The sequence below is a fragment of the Lissotriton vulgaris genome, chromosome 3_2 (assembly GCF_964263255.1).
Source record: "Lissotriton vulgaris chromosome 3_2, aLisVul1.2, whole genome shotgun sequence".
Lineage (NCBI taxonomy): Eukaryota > Metazoa > Chordata > Amphibia > Caudata > Salamandridae > Lissotriton > Lissotriton vulgaris.
Window position 1 is genome coordinate 243,913,116 of NC_141690.1, and position 14,497 is coordinate 243,927,612.

General features: G+C 46.0%; 1 protein-coding gene across 3 annotated transcripts in view; it reads right to left on the minus strand.

Annotated features, from left to right (window-relative positions):
- Window positions 1-14,497, minus strand: part of SLC4A11 (solute carrier family 4 member 11) — a 1,871,484-nt gene that overhangs the window by 15,667 nt on the left and 1,841,320 nt on the right. For all 3 annotated transcript variants that reach the window (XM_086964299.1, XM_086964301.1, XM_086964302.1), the window contains exon 19: window positions 8,681-8,850. In XM_086964299.1, coding sequence (XP_086820425.1) covers window positions 8,681-8,850 — 170 coding nt within the window. The remainder of the gene's footprint in view (window positions 1-8,680; window positions 8,851-14,497) is intronic.

Sequence of the window (14,497 nt, forward strand, 5' to 3'; positions counted from 1 at the left end):
TAACAAATCTTTTCTACTTGGCCGCATAGCAAGCTCTATTGGTTGACCATCTAGCTTCTTTGGTAATATTCAAGCAATCAGGAGGAAGGGTAGGGTAACCAAACTCTAAGATTTCAGGAGCCAGATCGCTAGGTTGAGTTGTGCTGGATCTGGATGTCTGATCCCTCCATGGCTCTGGGTTAAGAGGTGTGGCGAGGGATGTAGTTTTTGGTGAGGGACTACTGAGAGTTCCAGTAATATGGTGTACCACGGTTGTCTGGCCCACGTTGGAGCAACTAGGATGAACATCAGTGAGTGTTGCTGTAGCTTGCGCATCACTAGTGGAATGAGTGGGAGAGGTTGAAAAGCGTACTCAAATTTGCCTGACCAATTCACCCATATCGCATTGCCTTTGGACAATGGGTGTGGATACCTGGCGGCGAAGGTTGGGCATTTGGTGTTTTAGTGGGTTGCGAAGAGATCTATCTCTGGGTACCCCCACAGTTGGAAGAATGGTAGAAGAACTTGCTGATGCAGTTCCCATTCGTGAGTCTGCTGTGTTTGATGACTCAGCAGGTCTGCTATGCAGTTTCGGACCCCTGGAAAGTGTTGGGCTATGAGAAAGAGGTTTTGAGGAATGTCCCATCTCCAAATGCTCTGTGCTAGGTGGGAGAGATGGAGAGAGTGTGTCCCGCCTTGTTTTCGTATGTAGTATACTGCTGTCATTGTCTATGCGAACTAGGACAGCTTTGGCTAGGATGTGTTTCTGGAATGCTTTTAATGCTAGAAATATGGCTAACAATTCCTGATGATTGATGTGGAGCAACTTTTGTTGGGGTGTCCACGTGCCCTGTATGGTATGATGCAACAGATGATCTCCCCAGCCGGAGAACAATGCGTTTGCTGTTAGCACTATCAGTGGAACTGGCTCGATGAACGGTTGCCCTTTGGAAAGGTTTTTGGTGTTCCACCACTGCAGAGAGCGATGAGTGCGACCGTCCACCAGGTCTGTTAATTGACCTGAGCCTGGTTCTACTGACGTGCTAGACATTCTTGTAGGGGGCACATTTGGAGTCTTGCATGAAGGACTATGAAAATGCAAGATGCCATCCCTATAAGTTGCATGAACACTCGAGCTGGGAGACAGTGTTGTGGTTGAAACTTTGTGAGAAGGATTTGAATGCTTGATATCATAGTTGGATTTGGATATGCAAGTGCTTTTAAGGTATTTAATGTTGTCCCTAGGTATTGCTCTATGTGGGACAGTTACAGGTGAGACTTTGGATGGTTTATGGTAAACCCCAAGTTGTGAAGCAGTTGGAGTGTAGTGTGAGTGTGTTGTACGCATTAGTTGTACAAGCTGGCTTTTATGAGCCAGTTGTCTAGGTAGGGGTACACATGAATGTGTTGCCTCCTTAGATGAGCTGCAACTACTGCTAGGCACTTGGTGAAAACTCTGGGTGCTGTGGTGACTCTGAATGGGAGTACCGTGAACTGGTAATGCTGACCGTCAACTACAAACCTGAGATAGTTTCTGTGAGAGCTGTGAATGGGAATATGAATGTAGGCGTCCTTAAGATCTAGAGTAGCAAGGAAATCGCGTTGTGCCAGTAGAGGGAGATCCTGTTGAAGCGTGACCATGTGAAAGTAGTCCGATTGTATGTACAGGTTTAGGGTTCTGAGGTCTAGAATGGGTCCTAGAGAGCCGTCCTTTTTTGGAATGAGGAAGTACAAGGAGTACAGCCCTGTGTTTTGTTGATGCAGTGGTACTGGTTCTATTGCATAATTTTGGGGAGGACCTCATGTTTGAGCAGTGATAAATGATCCACTGACATTTGACGCTGCCTGGGTGGTATGTTTGGGGGGTGCAGTTGAGGTCTAGATAGTAGTCCGATTGAACGATTTGTCTCACCCACCTGTCTGATGATATTGCTTCAGAGAGGAAGGAACTGTTGTATTCTGCTCCCGACAGGTTTGGAGTGTTTCGGGGGGAGTGACGAAGAAAGTCATTGGGTAGAGGTAGAGGCAGACCTGGTGTTGTTAGTTTTGCCTCTTCCCTTATTGTTATTGCCTCTGTAACCACCTCTTTGGTAAAGGTAGACTGGGTGAGAGCTTTGTAAGAAGTGGTAGGATTGTCAGAGGAGTAGCCTCTGGATGTGCCTCTGTAAAATGAGCGACAAAATGAACGTCTGAGAGCTTGCGGTTGCAAGGCTCCCATAGATTTTGCTGTGTCTATTATTCTTCATGTTCTCTAATGAAGAATCCAAATTAGGGTCAAATAAATGCTCTTGGTCAAAAGGCTGATTTAAAATATAATTTTGGACTTCTGGTTTGAATCCAGAGATGCGTAGCCACGCATGCCTACGCAAGAGTACACTTTTATTTACTGCTCTCAGCTACATCTAGAGCGCAATGAATGGATGTGTTAGTAATTAGTTTATACTCCTTTATTAGGTCAGTGGCCCTATTTTTATATTTATCTGGTAGGTGTTGTAATAGGGTCTCTAGTTCGTCATATTGTGCCCTATCATACCTCGCTAACAAAGCTTGAATATTAGCTACTTGTGATGCTGTTCTTTTGCCTGAGGCATCTAGGAGCTTGGATTCCTTATCCATGGGTTTTTTCGGCTCCGGAGGACGTGGATCCAAAGTCTTCGGGATTGGCTATTTACTTGGCTCCTGGTGTTTTTTCGGAGTCGAGGATTTGGTGTCTGCGGCTTTTGGTACCGAATGCTTGGATGGTTCGGTGCCGGTGGATTTCGGTGCTTGGATGTGGAAGCAGCGATCGGCAATGAGGCTGAAGGCGGTTTCTTTTTCGGTGCCGGTGTTTCGTGCCAACAGCAGGCTGGCTTGAGCCCGAGCTGCCTGAAGGCTTAATAGGCTTCTTTGCCGAGCCCGAGGGTGGGGTATGGGAAGCAGTCTCTCGGTATGCACCTGGGCCCGAAGGTGGAGGTGTGACAAAGCCTTTTTTGGTGTTTTACGGAGGGGCTTGGGGTCGACGATCTTACTTACGACACGCTGCACCAGAATTATTTCTTCGATGTCGAATTCCTCTGCTTCAGATTCGCTGCAGAGAATCTGTTCGACGTTCTCCTGTTCCGGTACTTCGCGCCCTCCTGAAAGATGTCGTCGGGGATTGGAGTCGAGAATTGAGCGATTTTCCTTCAAGCTCGACGATCTCGAATAGTCTTCTTGGAGTGGAAAGAGGCTAAGCTTCACAGTCTCTAGCCTCATGCTCCGGTGAAAGGCAGAGGTTGCACACCTCATGCAGATCGGTGTGGGGAAACTTCGACGCACACTGAGGAGTCCTTTACATGAGCCAGAAACTGAGGCCAAATTCGGCCCGAAGGACCTCGACGTTTCTATAACTTTAAATTTGTTAAGATAGGCGTCTACTCCAAAGGGTGAAGGATTGCGCGTCGAAATCGAATCGGTAACGGTTCCGAACTGAAGTGCTTCAAGTATATCCGAACCCAATGGCGGAAAATAAGATCTGAAGATGGAGCCGAAGCCCATGCGCACAATAGGAGTCACCTATCTCGTGACTTCCAAAGACTTTTCCAGGACAATAACAAAGTGCAAACATCCGAGCCCAACACCAGGTGGTGATCTATGCATAGTGTGTAATCTGCAGCTCATATGCCTCGAACAGAAGGGCTAGGGGAGAGGGCGAAGCTTCTCCACGTACTGAACTACCACAGATCTTCGCAGAGCAGCGCTTGTGCACTGGCTCACGCTCGACTTAAGAAGAGTAGTAGAAAGAGAAGCAGAAAATGGGTCAGTAGGCCTTTCTGTACAATATTTTACAAATTTTTGCCAACAGCGGGCGTATACTGTCATGGAGGAGGGCCACCAAGATAAGCTCACATACTTCAGGAGGAAGGTTGAAAGCTATGAACTGTCACTGCTCAATCTCCAGAGAGCCGACCGGTTCGGGTGGACGACCCTCACCAACTGCTTCGACAGAAGATCCTCCAGAAGGGGCAGCCTGATTGGAGAATTGATGCTCATTTTCAGAAGCTCCGAAGATCAAACTCTCCTTGCCCAGTCCAGAGCCACAAGAATAACTTGGGCCCGGTCGTTACTGATCTTCTTGAGAACCCTGGGCGGAAGTGGTATGGGCGAAAAAGCGTACAGAAGGCCTGAGCTCCACCCGTAATGAAAAGCGTCACTGAGTGATAGCCGCCTTGGAAACTCCATCTAGCAAAACTGCTGACATTGCACGTTCTTTGAAGAGGCAACAGATCTAAACAAGGCTCTATCTACTGCTGAAAGAGATATTGTGCCACCTCTGACTGGAGAAGCCATTCGTGATTCACTAGGCATTGACAGCTGGGTTCATCTGTCTGGCATTCAGAGAACCTTCCAGGTTATGAAGCACCAGGGTTATGCCCTGCTGATCCAGCCATGCCCAAAGATACAGGGCCTCTTGACAAAGAGTCCACGACCCCACCCTGCCCTGTTTGTTGCAGTACCACATGGCGGTGGTGTTGTCCGTAAATACCTGCACTAACTGCTCCTTGACAGAGGGAAGAAATGGTTTCAATGCCAACTGGATCGCCCGAAGCTCCAACAAATTGATGTGGAGCCCCGACTCCGCTGGAGACCAGTGTCCCCTGATCTCCACATCTCCCAGATGGCCGACCATTCCAGATGTGATGCATCTGTCCCTACTTTGAAATCTGGTTGAAGTAGGGAGAGGGGTTTGCCACTGACCCAAATGCAGTTTTACAACCACCACTGCAAGTCTGTTGCAGTTCCCTCCGAGATTTGGACCATGTCTGAGAGATTCCTTTGATGCTGGCCCACTGGAACTCCGGGTCCCACTGCAGAACCCACAACGTTATCTGGCGTGTTTCACCAACAGGAGGCAGGAGGCCGCGGGGCCCAGCAGCCCCAGAGTCAGTCTCACCGAAATCAAGGATAGAGGCTAAAACATTGGTATCATAACTCGAATAGCCGGTACTTGCTACTCGGGAGGATAGGCCCAAAACTGCACTGCGTGCAGCACAGCTACAATGAAAGGGAGCATCTGAGGAGTCTGGTGGGACTTTGGCAATTTGATAGAGAACCCCAGCGAATGCAGGAGGTTGCCCGTAGTCTGAAGGTGGGAGACGACGGTCAGGGGCAAGGACGCCTTCAAGAGCCTGTCGTCGAGGTAGGGGTAGACTGAACCCACTAACCAGCGTAGATGTGCTGCAATCACCGCCATTATCTTGGTGAACATCCGAGGGGCGCTGGTAAGGCCAATTAGTAGCATGGTTAAGTGAAATGGTTGTGGCCTACCTTGAACCGCAGGTAACACCTGTGGCCCAGCAGGATGGGAATGTGTGAACATGCATCCTGTAGGTCCAATGCTATCATCCAGTCTTCTTGGTCTAGGGCAGACAAGATCTGAGCCACAGTAAGCATCATGAACTTCTTTTTGATGAACACAATGATGGTCCAAAGATCCAAAATGGGCCGTAATACTTTGTTGTTGTTTGGAATCCTTAAGTAGAAGGAAGAAAAACAACTGCCTACTTTGCAAGCTGGAACACTCTATATAGCCCCCTTGGCCAGGAGAACTGTAGCTTCCTCTTGGAGTGAAATTAGATGATCCTTCGCCTGCCGTTCTTGAAGTGGTGGAATAGTAAGAGGAAAAGAAAGGAAAGGCAGAGATTAGCGCTCCTAAATGATCTCCAAGACCCACTTGCCCAAGAAGATAATGGTGGATTCTCCGTCCACCTGACATGGTCTTGCAGAGTCAGACTAGGAGTGCTGGGAGGCTGCAGCTGCCGAGCACTGGGTGGCAGACTATTTCAGGCTACAATTTCAAGGCCGGAATGAGCCACATCCACGTCCTTGCACAACTTGGGAAGTTTGTGCAGGACGGTGGCTGGCATACAGTTGGAGCGGCAGGAAACCCCTTCCATTGCCACGAAAGGGGTGAAAGATAGACTGGCCACGGGGTGTTGCAGACCCAAGGATCTGGCAGTAGCAGGAGAGTCCTTGAAGCACTTCAAGGCTGACTCCGCCTTCTCTAAAAAGAGACTAGATCCATAAAACGGCATGTGCATCAAATTAGCCTGGACATTACCCAACAAGCCAAATGTTCTTAACCAGGCGTGGCACAGTAAGGCCACTGTTGACAAAACCGCACCAGCCAGCGAGTCAGTCGCATCAAGGCCACACCTAATGGTCAAATTTGCTGCATCTTTCCCGTCCTCCACCAGGACATGTGGCAGCAATTGTCTTCTAAAGAGGAACAGCCCCAAAAAGCATGAGGTATTCACTGACCACAATGACAGGCTGGCTGAAGAAAACATCTTCTACCCAAGTATTTCTAGCCTCTTGGATTCACTGTCCAGGGAGGGGGGTGGTAGAAGGGAATGTGCCATGCGAAGTTGAAGCCTGCACCAGCAAGCTCTCAGGTGTGGGGTGTTGGTTGAGGAACCATGGGCTGCCTGGAGCCGGACGATGGCGGCGTGCAATTGTCGTGTTCACAGGAGCCCCTGTACTAGGCTTGGACCACTAGCCTAGGAGAACATCACTTAGTGCCTCATTTTAAAGGGCAATAGGGGTTCAGAGGTGGAAGCCCCAAACTGAAGCACTTTGGTCAGAAGATTAGCCCTGACCAGCACGGAGGGAACTCCAGTCCAATTACCTCAACCGCCCTCCATACCACCATGGCATAAGAAACCCCCTCCTCTGTACCCACAGTTGGCAGGGGGAGCATGCCAGTATCTGGGGATGTGTTCAGACCACTCACTTCCTGGTGTACCAAAGGGTCCATAGACCCCTCCTAGCCCTCTCCAGTGCCAGAAAATTCCTGGAAATGACCAAGCAACACAGAATCCCTGGGTTCTTCTGACGCCGAATTCAGCATCGAGCAACACTGGTCCGACTGAGTTGTCTGGGATAAGGATGGGGCTGGCACCACCGAAGGCATAGACTTCGGGTCGGACGCTGGAAAAGGTTGCGTTGGCACAACCGCGCCGTCCCGAAATGGATCCCTGAGGCCCCACCGTCGCAGTGTCCGGGGAAGACTGCGTCAAATGCGATGGAGCTCCTTCTGACACAGCGGGGCTCAAAGGTTCACCAGGGGGGCCTGCCATCTCAAATACACAGCACATGGCATTGTAAAATTATTTTATTTGAGCGGGGGCCGTTACGGCTCCCGGAAATGCAGGGAGGTGCAGAGTCGACCCTGGCTTCGCCAAGCCATGTTTCGAGCGTCAGTGCTCCTTACCTTGTTCGCCAACCTACCACAGTTGAAGCGAAGATGAAGTCCGCACAGACTTTCTTCTTCTGCCCCTTCCCAGAGTGTCGAGTGGGAGGAAGAGGACTTGGGGTTCTGGAAGCGGTAATGCAACCACCTCTTCTTCAATCAGGACCGGGATTTCCCTGGAGTCTCCATGGCTGGTTTCGACTGCCGGGCTACACAGAGCTTCAAAGCTCACTCCCGCAAGACCATCAGAGCCATGGCTCGACAGTCCAAGCACGATTTGGAGTTGTGGTTGCGCTTGGGCCAACAAAGACATACAAGGTGGGGGTCAGTTACCGACATGGCAGGTGACATCTGCCACATGGTTTAAACCCTGTCTTCCTACAAGTCATCTAGAAAAAAAAGTTCAAGTGGACAAAAAGTTTTTTTAAAAAGCGACAGAGGAGTAAGCCGTTCCAGATTGGTGCTTAACAGGTGCCGAAAGAAAATAACTGGCGTCCACGCACCTGGGTGGTGCTTATATAGGTGACTGCGACGTCATAACTGACGCCAACGCCGTCATCATGCAGAGCCTAATGTATGCGCAAGGTGTACTGCTCACGCAAAAGTTTCCGGATCCAGCCTGGGGAGATCAAAGGTAAGGAATCTGTAGCTAGAAGTCTCTATCAAATACATCTGGTAAGTTACACAGAGGTTTAGTAACACTGCACAATCACGTATATGTGGAGGTCCCAGCCAAGCGTGAGTAACTCGGAGGACTGTTGCAGCTCATATCAACTATTCCTTAATCACTAGGGATAAATACACCAAGTTAGTTTAATTCACCTTTTCTGCATGCCCCTGTGCCTTAACAAAAGGTAGAGCTAACAAAGAGCACATCAGGCCAACCCCCAAAATGAATAGGGCAATGTGGCCTAAAGTGTTAGGACTTACTCTCTATATACAAATTAAGCATAAAAAGCACGGAGGTTCAGCTTATTTAATGAGCTAAATGCTAAATTTATATGCACTTCCAAAATCGGAGGTCCATGCCAGGATAATCCTGACCAATTAAGGTGGCAACAGAAATTCTTAAAAGGAAAGAAAAAAAGAAAGTTCAATACTGTTGTTCCTTTTGAGCTACTGAGAAGCATCACCTGTGCTTCAGTCCATCTTTTTTTGCATCTATGTTCTCATGAAAGTAGACCAACCATATGCAAATCAGTTTAACTCAACACAGACGCAAGCAGGCTACACATACATTCATGGAACAACCACACACAGACCCATCTACGTGCCTTTGAATCTACTAGCGATATTGTATCTAAGATTTATTGCATCATTTTTTATCTTCTATGGTTGCACTCCCTAATTTACAGTGCAAAGACTAGGAATGTTCTGCTTTAAGGAGCCAAAAGGAGGATCTTGCTAATTAATGACTTCAGCAAATTACTCTTATCTTCAATGATTTACTGTTTACAAGTCCAAAAACAATAGCACCTTCTGAATCTTTACCTGATTGGTATCATTCCTATCATGATGAGAGGAAAGATCATCTTCATGTAAGGCAGGGGTGACATTCCAAAACCGCAAAGGATAATGAGCTGGAGCACCTGTAGTCCTGTGAAATAGTGGATCTTTCTTTGAGGAACTCTCCGGATATAATGAGTTGGTGGGTAAGCAGTCTTTAAGGAAAAAGATTAAAAAAAATATTTAAGAGAACTTATTTTCCATAAAGTTGAATACAATAGCATACAAACTGAAAAGTCTTTACAATAATGATAAACAATTGTTCTTTTCAATGAAAATATCAAAATGTACATTTTAACTCGCTGTGAACAGAAGAAAATTAGCATGTGTAAGGTAGTTTTCATTAACAGCCAATATCTTTGTTCACATCTTGGAAGCTCGCTAACCTTACAATATCTATATATATACAACAGCAATCCCATCGGTGTAATTAGCAAAATACAATACTTATCAGGCATTCTAATGGATTCTTGTAAATTGCCAAAAAAAGCGCCAAACACCATCCTGGAACTTCAGAAATCTTGCCACAGCTTGGCCATCTTGTGCTATATTGCAGTTACATTTATATAGCACTTTGTCCTCCAGACAAAACACTTGCTTCTCATGGCTGTCCTTGCTTGGAAGTGTTAAGGCTTGTAATAAGGCCTATATATGAACAAAAGGGTGCTCTTATGGCAGAGATAAAGTCTGGCGTGGTTCAGGATAGTGAGCGGCAGCTTTGCACATGCTGGTACTGACCATGTTAATCTGGACGACTAGCTTCACTTCTAAGACTGGATACATCTGCTTCTTGAATTATATGTGATCCTAAAGGGGTTTTCTTTGCTGGGAAGGCATTTAATAAGTTCCATCAATATGAAATTTCTTGTAGGTAGAGATTGACAGTTATTAATTCTCGTCCAGTAACAGATGGCCATATAGGCAAAGCGCCTTGAAGTAGGTTGAAGTGTTTAGTCATAAGCAGTCAGAAGAATAACAAATCTAGCTACTGCTTTCAGTATTCCTTGAAGTCTTTGCAGCAGGTACATGGTGCTCCAAGTTAGAAGTTTTTTGCATTGCCCAGATGGATAGAGGTATTACTTCAGCAAGTAGAATGATGATCCAAGGGAGAGGTTGTTTCCATTGCCCAGCTGTGACAGAGTAACACTGGCCTTGCGAAAGAAATCTAACTCCGTCATGAGGTGTCAGAGTATTTACATAGTGAAAACAAATCCACATAGTGACTTGACTCACTTGAGAGACAAGTAATAGGATAGAGCCCATTACACTTCAAGGTTTCTTACTTCAATAGTGTAAGGATCCACAAAGTATATACTGAGTGAAACTTCAGGAGTTTTTTGCGTCCTGTAAGTCACTTCCAGCTCACAGCTTCCCAGCCTTCTCCCAATAAGGCACTTCAAGTATACCAATACATTTCTCACCACATTCTAAATTCTCTTACATGGCTAGAATTTTAACAACTCTACATATCTCCCCCTATATGTACATAAAAATACAAAAAGTCAATAAAGAGGAAAATAAATAACATACTATTGCAAAATAATTAACAAAACGCAGTACCTAAAGTTGTAGATAAACATTGCTAAGAAATGCATCAGATACAGATATCTTTCTGCAGATTCCTTAACTTCAGAATTCTTCCCAGGCGTCAGACTGGTTCCGGACATTTTTGAGCAGTACCTCTGTGCGCCGGTGTCAGGGCTCTGTGACATCTACTCCGGTTGCAACATCACTGGAGCCATATAAGTCCCCTCCAGCAAGCGGACATCAGTTTCTGCTTTTCCTTGGTGTAACGTGGATCAGGAGAAGAGCACCTCTGGCTGCTTTTCGGCTTGCTGTGGCGATTTTTCGTCTGAAACAGTGTGGCAGCTCTCTATACCTTCTGCGTTTAAATCCTGAGGATCTTGTGCTCGACAGATGTTTGGTATGGATTCTCATCCCATACAAATGTGGTTGGGTGAGCAACACAACGCTGAAGAGTGCAACGCATGCCAATGGCTGGTAACAAAGGCGTTGCGAGAGCAACAAAGGAAGCGATTGTCGTGGGCTTCTAGTTCTCCTACACGTCGGTCAGCCGTTCTCGTGGGCGTCTCTCTCGCTCTTCATCCGGTGAACGGCATAAGCAGTCCAAGTCCCCGTCCACATCCCACGGTAAGCGTGGTCGTAAATGATCTAAGTTGCAACCGCGTGGGGCTTCTTCGTCTCATGACGTGGTTTTAAGCGGCCCCTCATGTCGAGGACTCCTGGCTAGAGTTGCTCCCATGCTTCCCTGCCTTTCCTGGAGCTAGGGCGACTCGAGCCCATATGAATGAGTATTATGATGCTTGTCATATTTGAGCCCCCACCTTCCGCTGGAGTGCCTCCAGGTCCCAAGGAGGCGATGAGTGCAATGACTGTGTCTTAACCGATGGGCTCATCCTCTGCTGCAGTTAGCTCCTTAAACACAGTGAAGCCGGTGCACAACCCTTTGGGATTCACATCGGTAGTGCTGACCGACTCCGGAGTAACCTCAGTTCCTCCAACATACGTTTTGTTTGCGCCGGAAGGCTTCAAATCAATTTCAGTGCATAAAATCCGCTGAGAGTCTACATCGCCTCGACTCCTTTTGTCGGTGCCGTCCAACTTCTCATCCCGAAGTCAATACAGCACTGTGTCGGCTTTAATCAACGTAGCATATGGAGCAGATAATTCATGGTTCTGTGGGAACTTCACATGAACTGTTTGTGGAAGGAAATTAAGGTTTTTATTTTGAGCACCCAGTGCCTACAGATCCTCCTAATATAGACTGTTGAATTTCGGATTCAAGCGAAGCAAGTGGGCTAGACTCCTTTCCTCTCCAGCTTCTGGCCTATGTCCACCTGCCCTTGCCTTGGAAGCCAGTTCTTTCTTGGCAGATTTGTTAAAAAGGGTGGCTGTCTCTGCCTTCAGTGGAGAAACCTACAGACCACCTCACTGAGGGTCTTGATCCGGGTCAGTCAGGGATTGAGCCAGCAGTACTCATTTATGAGGCATATGATATTTTACTGGTGGCATGGGCTAGACCTAATACTTGCATGCCTGTGGACCATACTATTGCACACACGCACTGCCCTGCCCGGATCCTGCTTGCCTTCTTAGTCGACCGACACACCACAGTTTTGTGGTTCATCCCACTACAGGTTCCCACGATCTGGATAGTCTTCCTCATACTCAGATTTACAAAGATTCCGGAAAGCAAGACTCTTGTGAAAAACGTATGTTCTCTTCCACCAGTGATGCTTTACGTTCCATCAACACAACTTGAGTCCTTCGATGTTTTTCTCATGCCTCATGGCATTCTCTGAGGCAGGTACTGCCACTGTTTCTGGAGGCTAATAGGAACGAACTGAGTCAGCTGATTTTGGATAGGCAACAGGCAGCTAGGTTGATCATTAGGTGTGGAATTGACACCACAAATTCGATTGGTCGAGCCATGGCATCGTCTGTGTGTTACGCTGGCAAGCTTGGCTTCGTTCTGGTTGGATTTTCAGAGGCAGTCCAGTCAGCTTTAATTGACATGCCATTTGATGGTGTTCATTTGTTAAATGTCCATGCAGATGCCACTTTGCATTGGTTTAGGGACAGTCTTGGTGGCTCAGACCCTTAGCACTGTTCCCTTCTTTCAACTGTTGCTGTATTTTAAGAGACGTTCCTGTGCAGAAGGTTTGTAATTTGGCTTAATACTGCATTATGTTTTTTTTTTGTTGGGCAGTGTCACTAGATGTGGTGTTTCTGCCTTTGCAGGTCTTATTTCTTAAGGTACTCTTGCTGTTGATGACCGTTTTTTTTTTTTTGAGGCCCTACATGGGTTTTGCCCTACCCATAGTTAGGTTCCTTGGTTATCGCTGCAGAGGAGATACTCACTCAAAAGGTTTGGATCTATGGTTTCTTTCTCATGTGAAATCAATCACCTATGTTACCTGCTTGTAGAACTATGGTTTCTTTCTCATGTGAAATCAATCACCTAGGTTACCTGCTTGTAGAAGCCTTTGCAGTAGGCTTCTTGCCTTTTCTTTTCACTAACCGTTGGTCCCTATTGGTCCAGGACCCGACTTGTCAGTTCATTGGAACTTCTGTTTCTAGGATCACAGTTTTTGATCGATATCTTATTTCAGCAAGGTGTATCCCTTAGATGTGATGGTACACAGATTTTGGTTCCCTCCTTTTGGAGTGCTTTTTCCTCTGCTTGTTTCGGGGGTGTATTCTTCAACTGTTGCAGATTGCGGTATATTTATTTTTGTTACTTTCATTGTATGGTATCAAGGTCTTTTTATTACTTCAGGTTTACCATGCTACTCTGGTGGGTTAAAGGGTGAATCCATCTATGTGGTCATTTGTGTCTTTTACACCTAAGTTGTTTGCGTTTCATTTTACACTCTTTTTGAGGTGACAGGGTTTTTCGCCCTCCTTTTCCGAGTGATCCTCATCCAATTTACTGACAGGCTAAAGCCATGTAGTCGGTTGAAGAAAGAACTTTTTTCGGTCCCTCCCTTCAGAGTTCTATTATTAGGGCCTGTTGTGGAGCTCCAACTCTTTTCTGTTTGGGAGTGCATATTTTAGTTTTGTGGGTGTACATTTTGGATATAATTCTGCTATTTGTGAGGGTACAGATTATGTAGCAATATTTTTTGTTTGTCTCTGGTTAGGAGATAGTGTCTTCTTCACTGGTCCTTATGTGTATGGGGCCCGTATACTGATATACACATTCATTGGGCATTGAATATACAGATTTGCATAGATGTTTTGTATTTATGTGGATATACATTTACGGCAGATATATATCCGGATAATTATTACCATTCTGTTGGGAGACAGTTGGTATTGGATTCTGCATAAGTCTTTTCTAGCTTGCAGAATATTTCTATATGCTTCTGTTCTTTTACACCTCTGTGGGGTTACATGATGCTAGGTGAGCCTCACAGTTCACTCTGGTGGTCATTCTTTTTATTCAGGGATAGGTCTTGATTTTAGCAGTCCTTGGTCTTAATTTTAGTCTGTCAGACATTTCCATGGATATTTCTATATCCATGTTCCATTTTAACCTGGTTCAGAAATCTCTTTTCTGGGGGGTCTTTCAGAATTATGGCTTTATTATTCTGCCAGTGATTGTTACATATGACACAATATGATTATCTTTCTTTAGCTGTGTTTAAGAGGGTACTTTATGATAGTTTTGTGGCAAACACCATAGTAAAAAAAAAAAAGGAGGACTATGGCATCTTTTGCTTTGTTCATTCTGTTCCTGCCGATTTCCCTCTAAATCAGCGGTCCGTTGTGAGTCCTTAGTTCTCACTGTCTTGCTATCAAGTACTCTACATTGGATTGCATTAATTTCACCTTCGGTCTTAATTCATGGTACTACATCATCCTTATTACTTGTTGGTACGACTGATGCTTGTGTTAGATTAAAGTTTAATATCCTTTCTGGAGTCGTATATGACTGTGCCTACAGGAGGATTCACTTTACTTTCCTGTGGCCCTTGCCACGGTTCATATAATTAGTCTGTCCTTCATGTGTCTGGCCTCTTTTTAGTTTAGACCGGCTGGTCCTCGCTGAGACCTTTTGTAGGATTTGGTATCTTCTGGCAGGGTTTTGTCCTGTTTCCCTTGAGGCTTTGGTTTGTTTTTTTCTATACATGTGGGGTGGTTTCTTATTTTCATTGTTTGTGGCCATTACCACGATTTTTATAAGGAGTCATGGTCTTTTTCATCTAATTCCTATGTATGTCTGGTCTGTGGCTCATTTCGACCAGTTAGTTCTCTTTCTGCACTTTTGTAGAATTA